Source organism: Erinaceus europaeus, chromosome 7 (genome assembly GCF_950295315.1).
Source record: "Erinaceus europaeus chromosome 7, mEriEur2.1, whole genome shotgun sequence".
NCBI classification, from domain to species: domain Eukaryota; kingdom Metazoa; phylum Chordata; class Mammalia; order Eulipotyphla; family Erinaceidae; genus Erinaceus; species Erinaceus europaeus.
The window spans coordinates 100,590,687-100,614,794 of record NC_080168.1 but is presented as its reverse complement, the minus strand read 5'-3'; the positions used below and the strand labels follow the sequence as shown (position 1 = coordinate 100,614,794).

At 41.0% G+C, this 24,108-nt stretch overlaps 1 protein-coding gene across 1 annotated transcript; it reads right to left on the bottom strand.

Annotated features, from left to right (window-relative positions):
- Nucleotides 1-531: 531 nt before the first annotated feature.
- On the bottom strand, nt 532-22,002 carry KICS2 (KICSTOR subunit 2). The gene is made up of 3 exons (XM_007516863.2): nt 21,638-22,002; nt 17,522-17,807; nt 532-3,796 (listed from the first exon to the last, which is right to left on the bottom strand). Exons 1-3 carry the CDS (start codon nt 21,870-21,872, stop codon nt 2,980-2,982), a joined length of 1,338 nt encoding a protein of 445 aa, XP_007516925.1. The 5' UTR covers nt 21,873-22,002; the 3' UTR covers nt 532-2,979.
- Nucleotides 22,003-24,108: the final 2,106 nt, after the last annotated feature.

The window sequence follows — 24,108 nt, the reverse complement described above, 5'->3', positions numbered from 1 at the left end:
AGGACTGAGATGATGCTTTCAACTAATCACAATAAATTGGGAGCAAAATGTCAGAAAGATTCCAAACTAAGTGGGTGGATTAGGCATTTATCTGCCTCCTCTTCTAAACTATTTCTCTAAGTACTGTTCAGAACATAATGACTAAGCACAGGTTTGCCACACATCTGAAAAGACAGAAACAGGAGAGGCACTGAGTTCGAGTGGTCCACTTTTTATTTATACAGTGTTCAAACCCAAGTAAGTTTGCAGAGCTTTTTTTTTTTACATGCATGATCTCATTTCCTCCCTACATATCTTTGTGAAAAGGCAGCCCACATTTCCTTACCCCCATTTTACAGATAAGGAAGTCAAGCTCAGACACTGGCTAGCCAAGAAACAAGACCACAGTTTATAGCCAATCAAAGGTTGGACATATTTTAAATATCACCTCAGTGACTCTGCAGGGAGTGCAATGATAGGACAACTCTTTTCTTCCTCAAAAGTCCAATTGCTCCAAACGTTCTAAATGTACAAAGCAACCACAAGAGAGTATTGGCTCCAGAGTTAAGAATTATGTTTTATTTCCACACACTCCCTAAAATGACATAGTCAGATAGCAGTTGGACCCAAGAGAGGACAAAGCTGTAAACAATCACCCTGTATCCAGACAACATGCTTATATGAAATGCTCTTGGATGGACTTGCTGGCAAACTCAGTGAACTGTTGATGACACTCCAGGTTACACTCAAAAAATGATCAAACTGTGGTTTAGAAACAAACTTCAAAGTAGGCAGTCTATGGAAAATATGTAGCTTTCATCCTTCCTATTAGCAAAACATGGACTCTAAAGATCATTCCATTACTGATTTTAGAGTACATACATCAGAGTAAAGCGACACTTTTTCTTGGCTTAAATTAAAATGTGTTCAAAGCTAAATATACACTTCAAATATACTCTGGGCAAGGAGAGGTTCTCTAGATATTGTATATATGTTTTATTTACATTATTCTTTATATCCCACTAAAGCATATTTTTCTTTTAGATAAATGGGAAACCCTCTTGTTAAGGCTAGTGGTGGTTTCATACAAGGGGAGAAAAAAAATGCACACCAAAGATTTTTCAGCATCTTGGCAAAACACAAAAGGGAGGGGAAATTATTTGACTTTTTTGTTCCAACTGTTTTCGATCTTTATGTAAGGTTGATGTTGTAAAGTCTGTTGAGTTTTATAGAACCTGAGTGTATAAAAATTTTAAAGTGAACTGGCTTTTTACAAATCATTATTTAAGAAAGAAAAATAACGGGAGTCGGGCGGTAGCACAGCGGGTTAAGTGCAGGTGGAACAAAGCGCAAGGACCGGAGTAAGGTTCCGGGTTCGAGCTCCCAGCTCCCCACCTGCAGGGGAGTTGCTTCACAAGCAGTGAAGTAGGTCTGCAGGTGTCTATCTTTCTTTCCCCCTCTGTTTTCCCCTCCTCTTTCCATTTCTCTCTGTCTTATCCAACAACGAATGACATCAACAATAACCACAACAAGGATGCAACAACAAGGGCAACAAAAGGGAATAAATAATAAATATTTTTTTAAAGAGAGAAAAAAATAAAACACATGTTCTTCCCCAGAAAATAGACCACTGGGTTCTTCCCCTAGGGAGTCCAGACTAAGGTGAGTAGGCCTCCCACACAGACACAGAATGGGGGTGGGCAGCCCTCTGGTCTATGCAAACGCTGCCAGTGCACCAGCTGTGGCCACCCATTCTGTGAATCCATGCAGTCACAGAGAAACTATGAACTACTTGACCATGATGTTGCACACAAGCTTTGAAGGAGCTCTCAAATACTAACAGCTCAATTACTCTTGGTGGCTTATTTCTCATTCTGAATCAATAGTCTAGAAGTGAAGGTCTGCACAGTCCATTATGCCTTTTCTGATGTATGTACTTGAACACCAACTGAAGAAGAGTGTTAAGGCAGCATGTGCTGAGATATGTCACTGCTTATAAAAATAATTTGAAGACAGGAATGAAACCCAAGTTCAGACGTGCTTAAGTACTGAATTGATTACTCAACTATGAAGAAGTCTTTTGAATGTACAATTGATTTTTTTAAGCAAGTACAAGGAACTCATTCTGATTTTACAAAAGTAGGCTAACATGAGTGAATATTTTAAAGTGTCTGACAAGCTAAGACTGCATGCTTTCTCAGCTTGAAAATAACCAGGAAGTGGAACCAAACATTAACATACATTTCAGCAGGAAGGTGATACACAGAAAGCCAATCATATAATATGCTGAAGAATGAAGAAACACCACGTAATGGCCTATGCTGTCTCTGAAATATTATGGGAAAGACCAAACTTTGTAGAGTTAAAACAAAAGCAGTTAGATGTGTAGATTATTCCAAAAGAACAGAAAAGCTTTCTGAGTACTTTCCAGACTGATTAATGTTAAGCCACCACTCTCGTCCACCTTCTAATCCTGTAATACTAGAAATTTCTCACCAAGAGCTTAATTTGGGCATCAAAACTACTGATTTATAATCATAATAATAAAACTAACAACTTTGTTAATGTGGTATTTTCTGAGACAGGAATCATACAATTCTTAGTTCTAAAAAGGTCATTTAATATCTCATCCCAATTACTCAACCAGGACAAGGGGGAAGAAAAGACTGTGTTTAGAACTGCATTAGAACACAATATTTAGAATAATATAAAGCATCTTGAAAGAAAGATCAAAGTCCAATAAATATTGTCTACATGAAATACAGGAAAGCAGGAGAAAATACTTTGCTAAAACACAGAGATATACAGTAGCCATGATCACTTCCTAGATTGCTCTCTAGATACATTTATTCTTAATTGTTCAGTGTGTAGCACAGTTAGAATTGTTTTTTAGTTTAGCTCTGAAAAAGGACTGAAAATGCTATTGCAAATCACTATAGGCCATTAGAGCAAGTGAGAAAAGAATTTCCAGTCTTGAGAATCTTTCACACAAATCACCAGTTAACCTTTAGATCCAGGTTTCAGACTTGCAAAAACCTTGGGGTTCTTAAGGGCAAGTGAGATCTCATTGAGGAAGGAAATAAAGTGGGAGTCTCTCTCCGATTTCTTTGACTCAAAAATGACGACAACAGTAAAGTGGGGTTCCGGGCGGGTTAAGAAGTAGGTGCTTTGAACTTTATCATCATAGAAGTGGACCACTTTCTCCAGGCTGTTTAGGTCAGATGTTCGGTCCGTCATGATCATGATGACATTGGGCCAGTGCATGACAGGTCTGTCACTGGGCAGAGACACCACAGCTGGGTACTGGTCCACACCCTTAGGAGCCTCTCTGTAGGAATGTGGGTGGTGATAGCCGTGACCCTGAAAGCTCTCGGAACCTCGGTTGTCAAAGATTAAGGACACATTGGCGGCATCATATTTCCTGATGAAGCTGGAAATCTTTCCAAAAAGGTCTGGGTTGGCTTTAGCAGTCAATGTCTTCATTTCTGAAGTAGTCGTTTGTCTGCTCAGCGCTTCATGAAAGTAAAAGCTAAATTTGGCAAGTAGCATGTTTTTGAGTTTCATCAGCCAAAGGAAAAGGTGTGGGGGTTGAACAGCCTTCTGAGATTGTCCTCCGAACAGATGTTTCTTGGTCTCCCGCTGCTTTTCAAAAATTTGACCCCAGGTCTGCAGTTTAGTGTGAGCACTGTGTAAGTTAACCAGAGACGGGAGGAACTTCCACTCTGAGATCTGAGCTTGGGCCTTTAGAAGATGACTCAAGACATCAACTTCCAGCTGGAAACTGCTTTCCAAAGGACTGAGGATGGGGTGGTGAAATCTAAAGGGGGAAGGGCAATCAACAGAAGTGGAAATGTTACATCATATTGACAGTTAACAAACTAAGAGAAAAAAAATCGTGGACAAATAATATTATGTTGGGGACAAGGGGAGAAGAAATAGAAATAATCCATGTTGTTTTAAAAAATCATTTTGGGGGGCTGGGTGGTAATGTAGTGAGTGGGTTAAGTGCACATGTCAGGAAGCACAAGGACTGGAGTAAGGATCCCAGTTCGAGCCCCAGCTTCCCACCTGCAGGGGGGTCGCTCCACAAGCAGTGAGGCAGGTCTGAAGGTGTTTATCTTGCTCACCCCTTCTGTCTTCTCCTCCTCTCTCCATTTCTCTCTTTCCTATCCAACAACAGCAACAACTACAACAAAAACAATAACAGCAAGTGGAACAAAATAGGAAAAATGGCCTCTAGGAGCAGTGGATTCATAGTACAGGCCCCAGGCCTCAGAGAGAATCCTGGAGCGAAAAAAAAAAAACACATTCTGAAATAAGTCCATCAGTTCAAATCATCATCATACTGTTCTATACATTAGTCTGACATTTTAAAAACTGAGGATATATATAGATAGATAGATGATAGTCCTCTGAAACAAAAATTATATCAGTTATAATTCTTTATCTATTGTGGGAATTATATGACTAAAGTTAAAAACAAGGCATCCTCTTTTGAGAGTGAGAGCCTAAACAGGCAGAGCTATTTGAATATCTATTTAGTGTGTACATTACATAGATAAATTTCTCCAATGTTCAGAAACTCCACTTGTTGTATTAAAACAAAATAGCTAAATAAAAAATTTCTAATACTCCAATCAATTTCTATTTCTCTTACAACAAAATCCAAAACCCTTAAGAAGGCTTATAAAGCTTTGAATGTCCTGGTCCCTTCTCTAACTGAGCCATATTCCCATTCTGCCCACTGTCTTACATTAAATCATTTAAAATATGAAGATATCACAAAGAAGGTAGCATTGCCATTTCATTTTTTATTCTACACAGAATGACTTTTTTGTTTTGTTTACAGCATTGGGACTTCATTGTATGCACAATCCCAACACTGCAGGGGTGTGTGTGTGTATACAGAAACAGAGACACAGCAACACTGATCCATCCATCATCTGTGCTGCTCCCCCAGTACATGTGTCTCAAGTCCAGTCTTATACAGAGTAAGGTACATGCCCTTAATGCTACCTCCCAGCATCAGACCTAATGTTTTAAAATTTTTTACCATAATCATTTACACTAAGAAATTCATTTTTGCAGCTATTAAGAACAATGAGCCCACCTTATCTGACCCATCTTGGACAGAGCTAGAAGGAATTAAGTGAGCTAAGTCAGAAAGATAAAGATGAGTATGGGATGTCGCCAATCATCAACAGAAGTTGAGTAAGAAGAACAGAAAGGGAAACTAAAAGCAGGATCTGATTAAATCAAGAGCAGGGCACCAATGTAAAAACCCTGTGGTGAAGGGAAGGGTGGCCATTGGGCTTCCAGGCACGGCGGGGGGTGGGGGGGCAGGGATGAGTGGGGAGGGGATGGGGCACAATCTTTTGGTGGTGGGAGTGGTGTTTATGTACAATCCTATTAAAGTGTAAACATATAAACCACTATTTAATTAATATGAGAGGCAAAAAACTGATGATACGACTAGAACTTCTTAAAACACAGACTGAGTCTTTTTAATACATAGGCTGAGTCTTTGATATGCTGTCTCTACCAAAAGCCTAGACCAGGGAGAACAGAAGCAACGGGTAGCACAGCTATATACAAGATGCTGGGTATTATACCCCAAACCCTATCAAAGGGACTTTACAAAGGTAACCCTATCACCAAATAATGTGACGATAACAATATCTATGCGTTGTCTTCTTGAACCCTAAGACAGCAGGAACCTCACATTTCCACTATAGAGCCTATATTTCCCCCAGTCCTGGAACCTTAGGGTGGAGTCCACTTTTCTGCATGCTGCTCTCAATTCAAATCAAATAATATTGCATCCACAGATCGCAACCTAATCAACGCAACGAGTACCACCCCAGCATGCTGCACTTCAGACTGTGACCAGAGACTTCAGGTGTGGAATGACAACCCTTCAGCTTCATCACTCGGGTGAGACCTTTCCTTTCATAGTATTCTCTAATTCCATTCCAGGTGGTCCACTCACCAATAAGGTCCCCAAACCTAGATATAGTCCAGGTCCCCTGAGATAGACCATAGGTTCACTCGTGCCAATAAACTAGGGGAAAAATATATACCTGAAAGCAGAAGTACACAAGAGCATGCAGGGAATACCCCCCAACACTTCATCTGCACTATTCCAGTCTTTAGGTCCATGGTTGTTCAACAATTTGTTTGGCTTTGTATGTTAACTCTCTTTTCAGCCACCAGGTTCCGGATGCCAGCAAGATGCTGACCAGACTTCCCTGGACAGACCCCATCAATGTGTCCTGGAGCTCCACTTCCTCAGAGCCCCACCCTACTAGTGAAAGAGAGAGGCAGACTGGGAGTATGGATCCACCAGTCAACGCCCATGTTCAGCAGGGAAGCAATTACAGAAGCCAGACCTTCCACCCTCTGCAACCCACAACAACCCTGGATCCATACTCCCAGAGAGATAGAGAATGGGAAGGCTATCAGGGGAGGGGATGGGATATGGAGATCGGGTTATGGGAACTGTGCGGAACTGTACCCCTCTTATTCTATGGTTTTGTTAATGTCTCCTTTCTTAAATAAAAAGAAAAAGAAATTCATTTTATATTGTGATTGTGTGTATATATATATATGTGTGTGTATATGCAAATAGCTTTGTTTCATATTAACCCTAACCATACATAATGTATTCTTGATATTTTCATATATATATACATATATATATATATATATATATATATATATATATATATATATATATATATTGGATTACTTGCACAACCCAGGTTCAAGCTCTAGGAGAAACCTTAGTGCTTTGGTCTCTCTCCTCTCCCTGTCTGTTTGTCTCTTTCTATCTGAAAAGGTCAATTCAGAGTGGTGAAAAAAAATTGAAATTGGATTACTATTCACTAAATTAATGTTATGACTTGTTGATTACTGCCTAGTGTTTGTAAAACATTTTTGTACTCCACTTGTAACAGTGATATTTGGTGTGGAGGGGACAGAGTATAGGCATATTCTCCCATCCAGACAGAGGGCAGAGGGCAGAGGGGGAAAATGGCAAGTGCGATGTTCCTGAGGCTAGTGAGAGCATGGCTTCATTAATACTTGCTGATACTTCAAGTCTCTTCAGAGTCATAGCCGTAGAAATGTCTTCTTTGTCCATATCTATACTATTAATAGATCTGTTATACCAATTATATCTTCTAGATTTTCAGTATGTCTTTCCCCTCAGTAGCTTAATCCTAGAATTTATCATATGAACTGGAATATATGACTAATCACATTTGCTTTAAGTTCTCTCTAAAGGGAAGTAAAAGCTGTCCATGTTGGGTTAGAGAGATAGTGAAGCAGTAGTGCACCTGACACCCCTGCACCATCCTTGGCACCACAATCAGAGGTGAGCAGTGCTCTGGAAAACAAGTAAATAAATATTTGAAAAATAAAGCTGTCTACTCCCTTTATTCCTCTATATGATAAACAGAAGTATTTTCTAGTAACTGTGCTATGTTAGGATTTGAATCCTAATTACTCCCTCTTTGATTGTCTAATGGTAGTTTGTGATATAAACAAAATACTGTAACAAAGGAATAGAATGAATCAGCTTAGAAAGTTATCTTATTTTAAAAGTATGAGCAATATCTAGAATTTATTGAGCATATTTTAAGCCACAACTATCATGGGAGATGATTTATAGACCTGAAACAATGTAATTGCTTCACTATCAATGAAAAAGAAACTTTTTACATAGCTAGTTTGGTTCTGGTTAAAAAGAAAAAAATTCTATCAGTTCAACAATTAGGAAAAAATATCCTAAATATACCTGTAGATTAAAGACAAACACACACACACTCATTAAAGAGATTAGAAGCATCCACAATAGGTTGGGAATGGAATTGTATGATTGAAGTTGACTATTACATGATTTATAAGATAGTTATTCATATGACAATAACACATTAATTTTCTATTATCACATCTACCAGATGGTTTCATTTATAGACTGTACGTAACTGAAACATATGATCTTAGGGGGAAAAAAGTTGCATTATATCTAAGACACTGTATCTAAGGTATATGGCATGATGGAGGTGGGAGACTTAGAACTTAGATGGTAGGTGTGGTGTAGAATTACATTCCTGTGATCCTATGAACCAATATTAAATCACTTAAAAAAAAAAGAAGTATTAAGAACTCTTATTAAATAGTTACAGAAATCATAGTCAACTCATACCTGTGATCTTGGGAGAACTCTGGAGGGAATGGGGACACAAAACTCTGGTGTTGGGAACAGTGTGGAATTATACCCCTGTTATCTCATAATTTTGTAAATCAATCTTAAATCACTAATTTTAAAAAAACAGTGAAACAGGGAGTCAGGCGGTAACGCACATGTAGCGCGAAGTGCAATGACCAGCGTATAAGGATCCCGGTTCGAGCCCCCGGCTCCCCACCTGCAGGGGCGTCACTTCACAGGCGGTGAAGCAGGTCTGCAGGTGTCTAACTTTCTCTCCCTCTCTATGTCTTCCCCTCCTCTCTCTATTTCTCTGTCCTATCCAACAATGATGACAGCAATATCATCAACAATAAAACAACAAAGGCAATAAAAGGGAATAAATAAATAAATATATTTTTAAAAAGTGAAACAAGTCAGAAGAAGGTGGGCATATAGCAAATAGTCTCACTTATATGTGGGACTTCAGAGACAAAGCAAAGAGATGCTAGGGTGGAATATATGTAAATACTTGGCATATGTCTACAGGTCTGAAGTCACTAAGGGAGGTTATAGAAGGAGTGATAATGGAATGGGTGAAAATGTATTTTAATGGCAGGGAAGGTATGCTAGCCCATATTTTGAGAAGATCTGAAATCATATCCATGAGACAACATGTTTCCAAAACATTCCCTCAATAAAGATATCAAAATTAAAAAAAAAAACTATCTTATGTGAAACTTCTCATATGAAATAAATATATATATCATTTTTATTTTTAATATTTATTTGCCAGTGCACTTTTCAGCTCTGGATTATGGTGGTGCTGAGGACTGAACCTGATAGCACAGTCTCAGGCAAGAAAGTCACTAGCATAACCATTAAGTCATCTCCCCAGCCCTAAAAAATTTTTTTTCTATTACCTGCATTTCATTCTCAACATTCTTCAAGACAGGGAACCTAAGGCCAGGGGTTCAGCTCAGTGGTTGAGCTCATGCAACATATGCATGATGTCCTGTGTTTGATCCCCAGCACTAAAAACAAGCAACAAAAACAGGGAGCTAAAACATGGATAATGGGTCTCATCCAGTAACATAATACAGTTATCAGAAAGAAAAACAGATCCCAAATTCTCTAGCTCATGTGTTTCAATAGTTAATTGGAATCCTCAAAACACATTTTTCAGTTACAAGAAAAAAGTTACATTTTGTAATAAATATCAAGTCTGATACACACAACCTCACTATAGCTTGTTTCATAATCTTTTAATAGCAAGAAATGTTCTTCCCTATTAGCACTCTGATACAAAATGAACATGGAGCATCATCAGATCCCACAATCATGGGATCCAGGAAAATCTGCCATGGAACTACAAATACAGTAAGGTTAGCAACAAGAAAATGATATGAGATGGAAGAAAATTCTAATATGAAAAACAGTATTTTAGTGATTTCTTTGCTTCCAGTTGGAAAGTATCATTTATTTTCAACATTCTCCTTGAAACAACATGGATTCTGTGTCTAAGCCTTCAGAGAGAATTCTGAACTAGCTCTCCCATAAACATATACTATGAGTATTTAAATGCTGAGCATTTATTAGGATAAATGTGAATGTCAAAGCTATTTTCATTCCTAAGAAGAACTAAAAATTCATGTTAATGCTGTTCTGCCAAGACTCTGAGATTACCTTTATGATCTATCATTTCTCCATTTCCATGTTGCTTTGTGTCTCGTACTTACTCACAACTCACACGATAGGGAATCTACTAAATAATTGTTATCCAAAAAATACACTCAGCTAGAGTTTGAATACAGAATAAGTAATAAATAAGAGGACTCCTTCCTTTACAAGTTACATCAAGAACTTCCTTCCAAAAGAAATTTGCATGCATGAAAAGTCAGGCCAATTAAAAATAAAATCTGCAGCAATAACATTAACATACTAAATGCCATAGAACTGTATGCTTTAAATAGAAAAATGGTGATTTTGTTATATATATTCTACTACTATAAAAAAAAAAAAAAAAAAAAAAAGAGTTGCTGTGGTCCAGGAGGTGGCGCAGTGATAAAGCTTTGGACTTTCAAGCATAAGGTCCCAAGTTCAATCCCTGGCAGAACGTGTGCCAGAGTGATGTCTTGTTCTCTTTTCCTATCTTTCTCATAAATAAATAAAATCTTTAAAAAAAAACTTTAAAAAAAGTTGCAATGACATCTTATTGAAAAAAACATTGTTTCAAGTTTTCAGATATAAATATACTGAAGATAAAAAGATGAATTAATTCATTCCAGGAGATTCACTTGCTAACAAAATCTCAAAACCTAGATATAGACCAGGTCCCATGAGATAGAGCATATGTCCACATATATCCATAAATTATATCCATAAAATATATACCTAAAGCAAAAATACACAATAGCCTGTAGTGAGTCAGTATCAAGTTCCTAATGAAATAGTGTCTACTTAAGACTTAGATACCCTCCTCACCTACTTCCTATTAAAGTTCTCTCACTCACTCCAAAGTTAACCTCATCAAAGCAAGGACTGCAAAAGCTGAATAAGGGCAACAGACTGGCATACTTTAATGATGACTCTTTAGTCACTATCAGGCCACCCCATCAGCTGAGGCCCTAATCGGGGAGTCCTGAGATTCCCAAACAGACATGATGGGCCTAGACCTTGAATAAATCCCTCTCTCCATTGTTACCGGTCATCTCTATCAGGAACAACCCAATAGACCCCTTTGTGGGCCTCCAAAGGACCTTGCCTTCAACTAGGATCAACTATGACAAAGAATGTATCATCCTCCAAAGGGAGGCTGGACAACATACTCTAAGCTACACCTGAGGAAGATGGGTCCTGATATTGGGGCAGCTTGGAATGTTCCTACTCATGACCACAGAATGTGAGCTCAGATCTAGAGGGATGCAGAGGTCACATAGGCTTCTAAGGTGAATATGGGCCCCAGATCACATCAAATCAATGGGGTTTACAGTCAACAATATTTATGGCCCTTTCCCACATTAGGGAGCTACTCTCTTCCCTGATCCAGCTTTCTGGTCCTTTTCCCAGCCATGACATCTCCTCAGACAATAACTTGGATCCACCTGCATATCAGATTTCAGGCTCAGAGGAAAAAAGAAAAAAAAAAAAAAAACTAGTATAGCCACAGGCCCTTTGGAATATAACTAAAATATGCCTACTAGCTATCTACAAAACAGAGGACCTCCACCCCCAACTCTTCATCGGCACTATTCCAGCCTTTAGGTTCATGATTGGTCAACAATTTGTTTGGCTTTGTATGTTAACTCTCTTCAACCACGAGGTACCAGATGCTAGCTAGCATGATGCCAACCAGATTTCCCTGAACAGACAACCCTACCAATGTGTCCTGGAGCTCTGCTTCCCCAGAGACCCACCCTACTAGGGAAAGAGAGAGGCAGACTGGGAGTATGGATCTACCTGTCAATGCCCATGTTTAGTGGGGAAGCAATTACAGAAGCCAGACCTTCCACCTTGTGCATCCCACAAGGACCTTGGGTCCATACTCTCAGAGGGGTAAAGAATAGGAAAGCTATCAGGGAAGGGGATGGGATATGGAGTTCTGGTGGTGGAATTGTGTGGAGGAGTTGTACCCCTCTTATCCTATGGCTTAGTCAATGTTTCCTTTTTTTTATTTACTTATTTTCCCTTTTGTTGCCCTTGTTTTTTTATTGTTGTTGTAGTTATTATTGTTGTTCATGTCATCGTTGTTGGATAGGACAGAGAGAAATGAAGAGAGAAGGGAAAGACAGAGAGGGGGAGAGAAAGACAGACACCTCCAGACCTGCTTCACCACCCATGAAGCGACTCCCCTGCAGGTGGGGAGCTGGGGGCTCCAACTGGGATCCTTAGGCCGGTCCTTGGGCTTCACGCCACATGGGCTTAACCCGCTGCGCTACCACCCAACTCCCTATGTTTCCTTTTTATAAATAAAATATTTTTTTAAAAAGATGAATTAGGGTATTAGGATAATGCTTTGGATTGTATCCAGAGACATCAAGCCTGAGATGTCAACCTTCCAACTTCAATAATCTGGTGAGCCCTTTCCTAATATGCTACCTAGTCAGTTCCACTTCAGATGGCACACTTTCCAACAAAGTTCCAGACTCTAGATATAAGGGACTGGGTACATGTATACACATATATATAATTTAGGGGCAACTATATCCCTCAAAAAAAGTGCTTATAGTCCACTATGATTAGACTTAGACCTAGTAAGCTCGGCAATCTAGTAGAATGGCCTCAAGAAGGCAACATACATTTTCCAACCAAACATTTATTACTTAGGTCTAAACACCCTTTTCTCCTACCCCCTACTTCACACTTCCCCCAATCACTCTATCTACTCAAATAACTACATAAAAGAGGAGGAGGAAGGAGAGGGAGAGAAGGAGAAGAAAAAGAAAAAAAACACCTTTAAAATCATAAACTATGGATCCTACCAATAAAAAAGTAGGCAAAAAATAGGAACAGACAACTTTTAAAAAGAGATGCGGGAGTCGGGCAATAGCACGGCAGATTAAGCGCACATGGCGCAAAATGCAAGGACCGAGTAAGCATCCTGGTTCGAGCCCCCGGGGTCCTCACCAGCAGGGGAGTCACTTCGCAGGCAGTGAAGCAGGTCTGCAGGTGTCTATCTTTCTCTCCCCCTGTCTTCCCCTCCTCTCTCCATTTCTCTCTGTCCTATCCAACAACATCAGTAACAACAACAATGAAAAACAACAAGGGCAACAAAAGGGAATAAATAAATATATTTAAAAAAAGAGATGCACACAGCCCACTGAAATATGGCATGCTCCACTTCACTCATCATTCCAGAAATGCAAATTAAAACTACCCTGAGATTCCACCTCACACCTATGAGATTTACATCAACAAGATAAACTGTGAGTGCTGGCAAGGCTATGGTGAAAGAGTTACTGTTACACTACTAAGAATGCAAACTGGTGCAGCCTTTATGGGAACGCGCAGAGAATCTTCAAAAACATAAAAATGTTATCTAGCAACAATACCACTCTTGGGCATTTATCCAGAAGGCCTGAAAACACTAATTTGAAGGGGCATGTGCACCCATGTTTGTTGCATTACTCACAATAGTCAAGGTATGAAAGCAACCTAAACATTTGCCCATCAACAGATAACTGGATAAAGAAGTTATGGAACAGATACTCAGTGGGGTGCTACTCAGCAATTTAAAAAGATGATTTTGTGTCCTTTAAGGCAAAATGCATGGGGATGGAGGTGGCTTACTTACTATACTTAATAAGGAAGTGAAAGACAACTACAGGATCATTTCACTATCTGTAGAATACAGAGAACTGAAACACAGGAAAAAATTAAAAGTAGCCAACTGGGAGCTCGAACCAGGATCCTTACACTGGAGAGAACTATGATGGTTATCTTTGGGGGTGTGGGGGGCACAGAAAGTTGGTGACGGGGGTGGTGTAGAACTATATATTATTGGGAGTCAGGCTGTAGCACAGCAGGTTAGGCGCAGGTGGCGTAAAGCACAAGGACTGGTGTAAGGATCCTGGTTCGAGATCCCAGCTCTCCACCTGCAGGGGAGTCGCTTCACATGTGGTGAAGCATGTCTGCAGGTGTCTTTCTCTCCCCCTCTCTGTCTTCCCCTCCTTTCTCCATTTCTCTCTGTCCTATCCAACAATGATGACATCAATAACAATAATAACTACAACAATAAAAAAACAAGGGCAACAAAAGGGAATAAATAAATATTTTAAAAAGAACTACATATTATCCTATAATCTTTTAAATGACTAATAAAAATTATTTAAAAAGAAACTGGATCCTAAAATGCAAATAAATTCCATGTTACTCAATGTTCAAATACTTTTTATTCTTTAATTTTTTATTCTTTAATATTATGTTCTATAAAGAGTTACAGAATGTTAGAATGGTCTACTACTCCCATACTAGAGGCATTTTTTAAAGCTGTATAGAATGGCAATTGCTATGTTCTTTCAAAACATTATTTATTAAAGTTGGATTCTTGATTTAAGAGAGTAAATATCAATTTCCATTTATAAGCTGGCTCCCAGTTTTGTTTTAACCAGGAGACAGAAAGACTGGCCAGGGTTTGCTTTTACGTCCACTGAGACACAACAGGTAAGTAAATTCCACAAAATCAAATAATGTTCCATTGACAATTCCTTGAGAAAAAAAGTACTGGTGAACAGTAGATGCCCAGACCTTTTTATGAGCAAATTTGTGTTTGTTTCTTTTAAAGGCATTTAATGGAAACCCTTGTGTGGCTAATGTTAAATGACAATGATTCCTAAACAAAAATTTACATATCCTTAATAATATATCCAAAAGAATCGTTCACTATCGCTTTGCTCTAAATACAATTCTGTTCCAGCAGAACAAAACCAAACTGTATTTTCTGTTCAATTCTGAAAGCAGACTGGATACTGCAATAATAGGGTCTGCATCTCAAATGAGGACCAGATGTTTCAGCTATAGAGTATATATATCATGCTTGCTGATTTATTGATTTATTTTTTCGCCTCCAGGGTCATCGCTGGGGCTCGGTGCCTGCACCACGAATCCACTGCTCCTGGAGGCCTTTTTTTTTTCCCTTTTGTTGCCCTTGTTGTTTATCGGTGTTGTTGTTACTATTATTGTTGTCATTATTGTTGGATAGGACAAAGAGAAACCGAAAGGGGAGATGAAGACAGAGAGGGGGAGAGAAAGATAGACACCTGCAGACCTGCTTCACCACCTGTGAAGCGACTCCCCTACAGGTGGGGAGCCAGGGGCTTGAACTGGGATCCTTACACTGGTTCTTGCACTTCGCATCACGTGCACTTAACCCGCTGTGCTACTGCCCAGCCCCTGCTTGCTGTTTTTTAACACAAAGGCATTTTATCCTTTGACAGATGAAAGGATAGAGTTTTTTTAATGAGGGTTCTGAGAAGGGTTAGATATATTAGTGCAAATAAATATTCCCTGGGAGGAAAATTGAGTCCTTTTGGGAAAGGATTAATGTTTTTAATATAGCACACCTGGTTAAGCACACACATTACTGTGTGCAAGGATCTAGGTTCAAGCCCCTTCTTCCTACCTGCAGGGGGAACACTTTATGAGTGATGAAGCAGGTCAGCAAGTATCTCTCTCTCTCCCTCTCCATCTCCCCTTCCCCTATCAATTTCTATCCTATCCAATAAAATAGAAAAAAAATTAAATTAAAAAAAGGAAAAATGGCCACTGGGAGCAGTGGATTCATAGTAACCCAGAGATAATCCAAATGGCAATAAAAATAAATTAATTTTTTAAAGTGGCAGAGCCGAGATGATGGCTTAGAGACAACCATGTGGCATGAGCTCCTCAAGGAAGCTATTTTCAGCCAGGGAACACTGGCTAAGGCCACCAGGTTCCAGATGATACCATGATGCCAACCGGACTTCCCTGGGCAAATGAACCCACCAATGTGTCCTGAAGCCCCACCTCCCCAAAGCTCTGCCCCACTAGGGAAAGAGAGAGACAGGCTGGGAGTATGGATCGACCTGCCAACGCCCACATTCAGCAGGGAAGCAATTACAGAAGCCAGACCTTCCACCTTCTGCATGCCACAATCACCCTGGGTCCATACTTCCAGAGGGTTAAAGAATAGGAAAGCTTTCAAGGGAGGGGATTAGATACAGAGTTTTGGTGGTGGGAATTGTGTGGAAATGTACTCCTCTTATCCTACTGTCTATACTTTCATTTTCTAAATTAAAAAAAAAAAATTTTAAGTATCCAGCATAATGCTAAGTACAGGAAAAAAAAAAAGTGACTAGGTATATTTTCTTCAAGTTTGGGAGCTACTCTCTGCCCTAATCCAACTTTCTAGCCTTATTCTCAACTCTGACTACATTTTCCAGACATATTTTTAGTTCATCTTCATGTTAACTATCAAGCTCAGGCAAAAATCACTAAAATCATGTCCCCAAGGAACATATCTAAAATAGACTTCCTAGCTTCTTACTACAGTAAAATCCTATTTTCACCTGCTCTACTCCTACTTTCTGGCTGCTATTAATTAACCATTTTGTCCTGCCCATAATTTACTGCCCTTCAGATATTAAGTTGCTATTATGATTCCATCCTGAACTCCCTGGGCAGATGATTTCATCAATGTGTCCTAGAAGCTCACCTCTCCAGAGCCCTACCACACTAGGGAAAGACAGAAACAGGCTGAGGTTATGGATCAACACCCATGTCCAGCAGAGAAGCAATTACAGAAACCAGAACTCCTGCCTCCCGCACCCCAAAAAGAATTTTGGTCCATTCTCTCAGCAGGGGAAAAAATTAGGGGAAGATGACTAGAGGGTTCTGAAACCCAATTCTATTAGGACCCAGAGAGAGAAGTGGAAAAAAAGGAAAGACATTTGGAAGTAGTAACAGATGCAACTGTGACTTAAAATAGAAGACCATAGGAAAAAAAATGGGGAAAAAGATAGATAGAAAGACAGATAGATAGATAGATAGATAGATATAGAAATAACAATCATGGAGCCAGGCAGTGGTGCAGCGGATTAAGCACACATGGTGGAAAGTGCAGGGACCAGCAACAGGATCCTGCAGGGTGGTTGCTTCACAGGCAGTGAGTAGGTCTGCAGGTGTCTATCTTTCTCTCCTCTTCTCTATCTTCCCCTCTTCTCTCGATTTCTCTCTGTCCTATCCAACAACAACTACAGCAAAAACAACAACGACAATGAAAAACAAGGGCAGTAAAAGGGAAAATAAAAAAGAAAATAAAGAAAATAAAAAAGAAATAATAATGAACCCTTCTCTGTGACCTCGGGAGAATCACTGCAATATTCAATGGAAGGAATAGGGACACAAAACTCTGGTGGTGGAAACTGTGTGGAATTATACCCCTATTATATTGTAATTTTGTAAATCACTAATAAAACTAAACAAAAATTTAAAAAATACAAAAAAAAAGTGACTAGAGCTGGAGAGACAGCATAATGGTTATGCAAAAGACTTTCATGGCTGACTCCTAGGTCCTAGGTTCAGTCCCAAGCTGAGCAGTCCTGACTGGTGTCTCTGTCTCTCTCTCTCTCTCTCTCTCTCTCTCTCACACACACACACACACACACACACACACACTCACTAAAATAAAATAAGATTTTCTAAAAAGTGACTGTGTCAGTAGATTAGTATGTACTAAATGCAGTACAGTTGTTTCTCCTCACAATTATGTCATCACAAATCATCACAAGAGAGTGGGAGAAAAACTCATAATCTGTACGATTAAGAGGCAACCATGTTCTCCCCTCCCTCCCTATGTCCCTCTTCATAAACACTGACCTGGAGCTGTATTTCTTGAGGATGGTGTCTAAAAGGCCAACAAGCTCTTCAGCATTGATAAACTTTTGGGTGCTGAGAGTATACATCTTTTCATAGAAGTCTGCAATCTCCGTCCGAGCCTGAACAAAGAAGCAGAGCTGCTCTGACAGGTGAGACAGGAGTTCTTCTACATGAGGTACAGTTCCACCCAGGGCCCCACGGCCAGTCACCACTTTCTTCAGCTCATTATGCAGGGACGTATAGATAGTTCGGACGGAGTCCTTCCTGCTAAAGAAGGACTGGCCCCCTGGAAGGCAAATGAAATAAGCACAGGGCAGGTAAGGAAGAGGTATGAAAAGTAGAAACCACCCCACCTCATTTTCAAAAGCAAAGTATCTAAAGCTTCTAAATTCGCATCTATCATATTCTCATATTCCTATGATTGTGATTCCTAATTTCAGTTGAGGAGTAAGTGTAACAAATGCCTGAAGTAATACACTGCAACAATGGACTTTGCACCTCAATTGTGCACTCATGTCCACTGTTAAGCAGAGTGGTCTGGATGAAAAAGAACGCTTCCTTTAATGAGATGAGCCTTCCCTGGATCATAAACACAAAGAGTGGCTTTAAAGGTTTATCAATAAACACCAATACTCGGCATGAGAAACCAAGTGAAATGGCACTAGAGGAATACATTTCTTTTAAGCAAGTCTATTTTCCCAACATTCTCAAGAATGCAATCCTATCTACTAACCAGTCCATAAGTCATGCCCAATGAGGAATGGCCTTTCTTAATGCTAGAAAAAAAAAAAAGATCAAAGGCAACTAACTTCTATTGCTTTCAAGTTTTTGAGTTTACAAAATATAAATTTCAGCATTTCCATAAATCTCTCTGAGTGGCTATAGTATTTCTCAACGTTTTAAATAGCCTACCTCACTCACATCATGAAGTATTACGTAACAAGTATACTACAAGAACATGCAAAACATACAACTGAACATTTTGTTATACAACTTGCTAATGATAACTTCTAAATATCAATGCTCTGGGAGTCAGTCAGGCGGTAGTGCAGCAGGTTAAGTGCACGTGGTGCAAAGCACAAGGACCCAAGGACTGGCATGAGGATCCCAGTTGGAGCCCCTGGCTCCCCACCTGCAGGGAAGTCGCTTCACTGGTTGTGAAGCAGGTCTGCAGGTGTCTTATCTTTCTCTCCCCCTGTTTTCCCCTCCTCTCTCCATTTCTCTCTGTTCTATCCAACAATGACATCAACAATAATAACTACAACAACAATAAAAACAAGGGCAACAAAAAGGAAATAAATAAGTATTAAAAATATCAATGCTTAAATTAAGTATTTCTCTACTATGCTAAACTCCAGAAATCAGAGGTCGAGGACACAGTCCAGTAATGAAACAAAGGAGAAAAGAATATGACTATCTAAAGTCTTCCACAGGCATAGTTTGCATACTTTTAATTACTGATCCTTTCCCAAGCATATAACATACTCTTATGAACCAGGACAAGGAAAGAAGGCTTCTTGTGAGATCAATAGTTTGTCATCACAAGAACGCACTGCTAAGGTCTCCTAACAAAACTTAGTCACAAGACTGAAGTCAAAATGTCTTACTTTTTGGAACAGCTTAGTGGAAGAAAAAAAAAAACACCTTTTTGTCCAGATTTTTAAAAAGAAAACTCACATGTACATTTAAATTAGCACATCTGAAAGCACAGGGATTATTTTAAATGCCAACTCAAAATTTTTTCCCCATGTTGTAAACACAATGATGTCATATTCATGACCCCCAAAATAAGCTATTTATAAAGTATAGATTTCAATTATGGGGCTTAGTTCTACTGCATGTGTAAATAGTTTATAGGACATTATAACTTAATATATCATTTTCAAAATATTGGCTCAAGTCACCTGGAAACCTGAACAGTGCTGAAGGCTCTTTCACAGTGTAAACTGTTCCCTAGGTCTTTTTCAAGGCGCGGTCCCTCCAGATTTTCAAGATTTGGGTTGCTTTCACCAATGCATAGGAGGGTTCAGTCAGAACTGCTTTTACAGAAGGGTGACTACTTCACAGAACGAAGTCTGACAGTACAACTCTAAAATGTGTCCTTACAACACAGCAACGAGTTCTCTTCATCTGAAACATCTACAACTTAAACCAGAATAAGAATTTTAACTGGGTTCTGGGTCAGACAGGTGCTGGTTGAACGTGCATGTTACTATGTGCACGGACCTGGGTTGAAGCCCCCAGGTCCCTATTTGCATGAGGGGGGAATCTTCATGATGATGAAATAGTGCTACAAGTATCCTTTTTTCTCTCTTCCTCCTTAACTTGCCCTCCCTTCTTTTCCTATTAAATAAAAGGAAAATAATTTCCACCAGGAGTGGTGGAGTCATTGTGCATGCAGTGAGGCCATGAAAAAATATACAATAAATAAATTTTAAAGAATTTTAACTGGGTGCCAAAAATAGGCTTTAGGAAATCCTGCACCTTCAGATTTTATGAAAAACCATATATATATATATATATATATATATATATATATAATTCTCTATAAAGTAAGTCTGAAGCTTTCATCATATTCTCATAGGTGTGGCAAAAATTCTTCAGAATGGAGGGAAATCTACAAGTAGCTAAAAAACTGCCAGAATACCACCTATCTTTATAGTTGAACTAGCCCCCATTTCCACATATATCACACAGCATATATGTTATATTCTGCATATAAATTCTTTAAAGTCATGTGGATGCAAACAATTTGACAGTTCAAAAGAAGGCATTCTGGTTTGGGCTCTGACATCTATCCACATAACTGCAAAGTATACCCATCCATGGGGGAATGTAACACTGTAACAGCAGCTGAAAATTTATAATAAATGCCATTATAAAGAGGTAAGGTAAGATACTTGAGATTAAATTCTCTGGCCAGCTTTGCCAGTAAATCAACATACTAGATAACAAGTTATTTTAAAAAGCAAGAGACTGAGGTCCTGAAGTCCCAGGTTCAAACCCCTGCACCACCAGAAACCAGAGCTGAGTAGTGGCCCACTCAAAAAAAAAAAAAAAAAAAACTCCTACAGAATTAGGACTTCAGAAATTCTTGCCCCTTGTTTAGTAACAATAAGGTGAGCTTGATTGCCTTCAGACCACATAGCAGGTCACTAAAAATGGAGCCTACATTCCACTTAACATTTTTATCTCCATACTGTATATGCATCTTTATTAATAGCAGACTCTGTCCCTCTGACAATTAGTTTTCAACAGATCACAGCACCAAGACAACTCTTAAAAACTCTGGGGTAAGGGCAACAAAAGGGAATAAATAAATAAAATAAATATTAAAAATTTTTTTTAAAAAACTCGGGTTCATGAGCCTCTTGCTGCTGGTAACTAATACTAATACTTTGTATGCACAAGCCTTTGCTTTCATATATAGTTTCATTCTAATCTATTCAGTATGACTGTTTCGACTAACTGAAAGTCAGCTGAATCAGCTCTGCATCTCATTTTCAAGGACAAGACATATCTTAAGGAAATAAGAGTGTTTACCATTTTCCTCTTAGGTTTCCACTTGTTAGTGTCGGTCATATTTCCTGCCTTTCCTGCTCAGTATTCGCTTCCCCCCCCCATTAAGTATTTATTAAGGACGGGTATCTTTTAACACTCTGGGACCTGTATCTTTCACACACACACACACACACACACACACACACACACACACACACACACACACACACACACACACACGTGTTCCTTAACGCGACCAAGTTTTGCTCCCCTGGCCCACAGTGTTACTGGTTAGGAGGATTTCAGACGGGGTCAAGTTCTCCTTGAGGGCTGTCACCCGCACACTGGACAAGCAGGCTCCGTGCCCGGGTGTGGGGCACAGCACCGCCACCAGCATCCACCCGCCGGCCAATCTCCCCGCAGCCAGGCCGGTGGGCGGGGCTTGCGGGCCGAGGGCGGAAGGGACCAGTGGGCGGAGACAACGAGCGCCGAAAGCAGCCTGCAGCTCAGCTTAAGAAACAGGGGACCCAAGCCACCGCCGACGAGGGGGGTGGGGAGGGAAAGCGACCCCGCGTCCTTCCTCCTCAAGGGGCACGAGGGGGCGGGCGGAGGTACCTAGTTTCTGCCCCAAGTAGGTGAGGCTGTGATAGACCTTCTCGGCCGCAGCCAGGTGGGCCAAGGCCGCCAGCAGCGACAGCCAGCTGCCCCCCGCGCTCTTGCTGGCCTCTCGTTCCTTGTCCACATTGTCCTTGGCCTTGTCGTAAGAGAAGATACCCAGGTGAGAGAAGAAGGTCTCCAGCACGGCTTGTTCCACCGGGACCGGGGCGGCCAGCGGGATAGATTCCCCCATGCGAGCTGCGCGCCAGCTCCACCCACGTGGTTCGCCTCTCCCTCACACTTCCGGGTTCTCGGCAACGTGCGCGTGCGTGCGCGTGACCGACGCTTACGCCGAACTCGTGAAGCGCGCGGCCTCCAGGACGCGGACGCGGACGCGGACGGGGCTTTAGGGAGGATGCTGCTAGCTCTGAGGGGTGGGAGGTCAGTGACCTCCTGGAACTTCGGAGAAACTGCGGCGCTCCGGTTACCGCAGCTCTGACTACAGGGACAGTCAGCTTCAAACGCGAGGCGCCCCCACGCGCCGCTCGGTGGAACTGGCTGCCTTCTGAGGTGAGCTGAGAGGCCCCTCCCTGAGAGTCTGCGTCAGTGCTGTTGACGTCACGTCCACATGACGTCAGTGTTGCTCAAACTTCTCAGCAGAAGCCTCTCCCCAGCGGCCGGACGGGGAGGTGGGGCGAGAACGTCCCCGGAGCGGTGCGGCGGGTGCCGAGGGGACTCAGCTCTGAAGACTTCGCCCCTTGCCCGCCTTCACCCGGTCACAACGCTGTAGGTTGTCTCCCCTCTCAGGTTTAGTAGTGATCAAACAGCGTCCAAGTAGAGCCCGGCCCAAATTAAGCTACATTAGGCATGATGGTCATGCAAAAAGACTTTTTAGGGGCGGGGCGGTAGTGCAGCAGGTTCGCGTTAAAGGTCCCGGTTTGAGCCCCCAGCTTCCCAGCTGCAGGGAGTCGCTTCACTGGTGGTGAAGCAGGTGTCTTTCTCTCCCCCTCCTCTCTCGACTTATCTCTGTCCTATCCAGCAACAACGACAGCAGTAACTAATAATAACAACGATTAACAAGTGTTGTTTTCAACAGGCTGGCTTCACGGGCGGGTAACAGATGACCAGGGACTCATGGTTGAGCTGTAGGCAGTATCTCTTTATTCATGCAGGACACAGCACAATCTAAGCCGAGCTAAGCTAAACTAAACTAAAGTACCCTAAAACTCACAATGCTGTCTTTATATATACTTGCCAAGTAGGGTGGAAACAGGATGTGACATAGAGAGGGTGGAGAGAAAGTGACTGGTGAAAATCAGGGTATGACAAGGAGAGGGGGTGGAGCAGGTGAGAATACTACCACTAAACCACCAATGCCCTGGAGGGAGGGTGGTGCTTGTTAACAGAGGTTATGTAAATAGAATAGTGTTAAGCAGGGGGGATTTAAACCAAATGAAACAGAAGGGGTTTGTAAAAGCAGAATTAGAAGATACCAACAATTCCCCCTTTCTTTTTAACTAATGGCCATAGTATCAGGATTGCAGGGCACTTTGTGAGGCAGGGAGACTGATAAGAGGCACACCTTTTGGGGGTTTTACTGTCCCTCCTTGCTCAACCTCTCCGTGGAGAGAGAGACTAACAGGATTGACACACCCCTCAAGCTCAAGCCCTTCCAAGCTCAACCACATCCTCACAATTCCCCAACATCTCTCTCTTACTTTATGGCCATATATAACTGGGTCAATGTCTGTAAAAGGCTTCATCCCTGTCAGGGGAATAGCAGTGTAGGGGTGAACAGAAACCTATATCATACAGGCATTTTCAAAAGAACTGGCATAAGACATGGAAAACAAAATAGGCGAGCAGCAATAACCAGTGTGATGCCAAGGGGAACATTTCTTGCCTCAAAGGGCAAGGCCTAGCAGGCGAAAGGGCATTTCTTGCCTCTGGGAGCGTTTCATGCCTCTGGGGGCATCTCTTGCCTCAAAGGGCATTTCCTGCCTCTGTGGGCATCTCTTGCCTCTTGGGGCGCTTCATGCCTCTGTGGGCATAACCTAATAAGGAGGGGGAGTTTTCTGCCTCTGGGACAGAGCCTGCAGGCAAGGGGACATGGTCTATAAAGTCTCAAGGCAATTGGCTGAAGTTAGTCTTTGAGAAACACAGCAGCGTGTACCAGTAAGTCCGATGGAGGTGTCAGTCCAAAGTAGCTGACCACAGAAGAAAATGCCAAGGGATGAAACACTACATGTCTGTCTCAATGGGGAATGTCGGCCACCAGAATTCTGCTTTTCTGTAGAGAGTGATCTTTGGAGTCTGTGAATCTGTTTCTTCAGGTCATGCCAGGTCTCATCATTGGTTTCCGGGGGTGTGTTGTAGTCATTCCATCTTGTGGGCAATGTCAGAGAAGAGGATCCAAATGGATTTCCAGGAATTCCATTTGAGTAGATGCTTTTTCATGTGAAGACTTGACAGCTGAAATTCACTTACTT

Excerpts from the sequence above, each read along its gene's own strand:
- KICS2 (XM_007516863.2), bottom strand. The coding sequence starts at position 21,872 with ATGGGGGAATCTATCCCGCTGGCCGCCCCGGTCCCGGTGGAACAAGCC. Across the intron at positions 17,808-21,637 it reads CTACTTGGGGCAGAAACTAG|GGGGCCAGTCCTTCTTTAGC; the intron begins GTACCTCCGCCC and ends TTTGCCTTCCAG. Across the intron at positions 3,797-17,521 it reads CTCAAGAAATACAGCTCCAG|ATTTCACCACCCCATCCTCA; the intron begins GTCAGTGTTTAT and ends TTCCCCCTTTAG.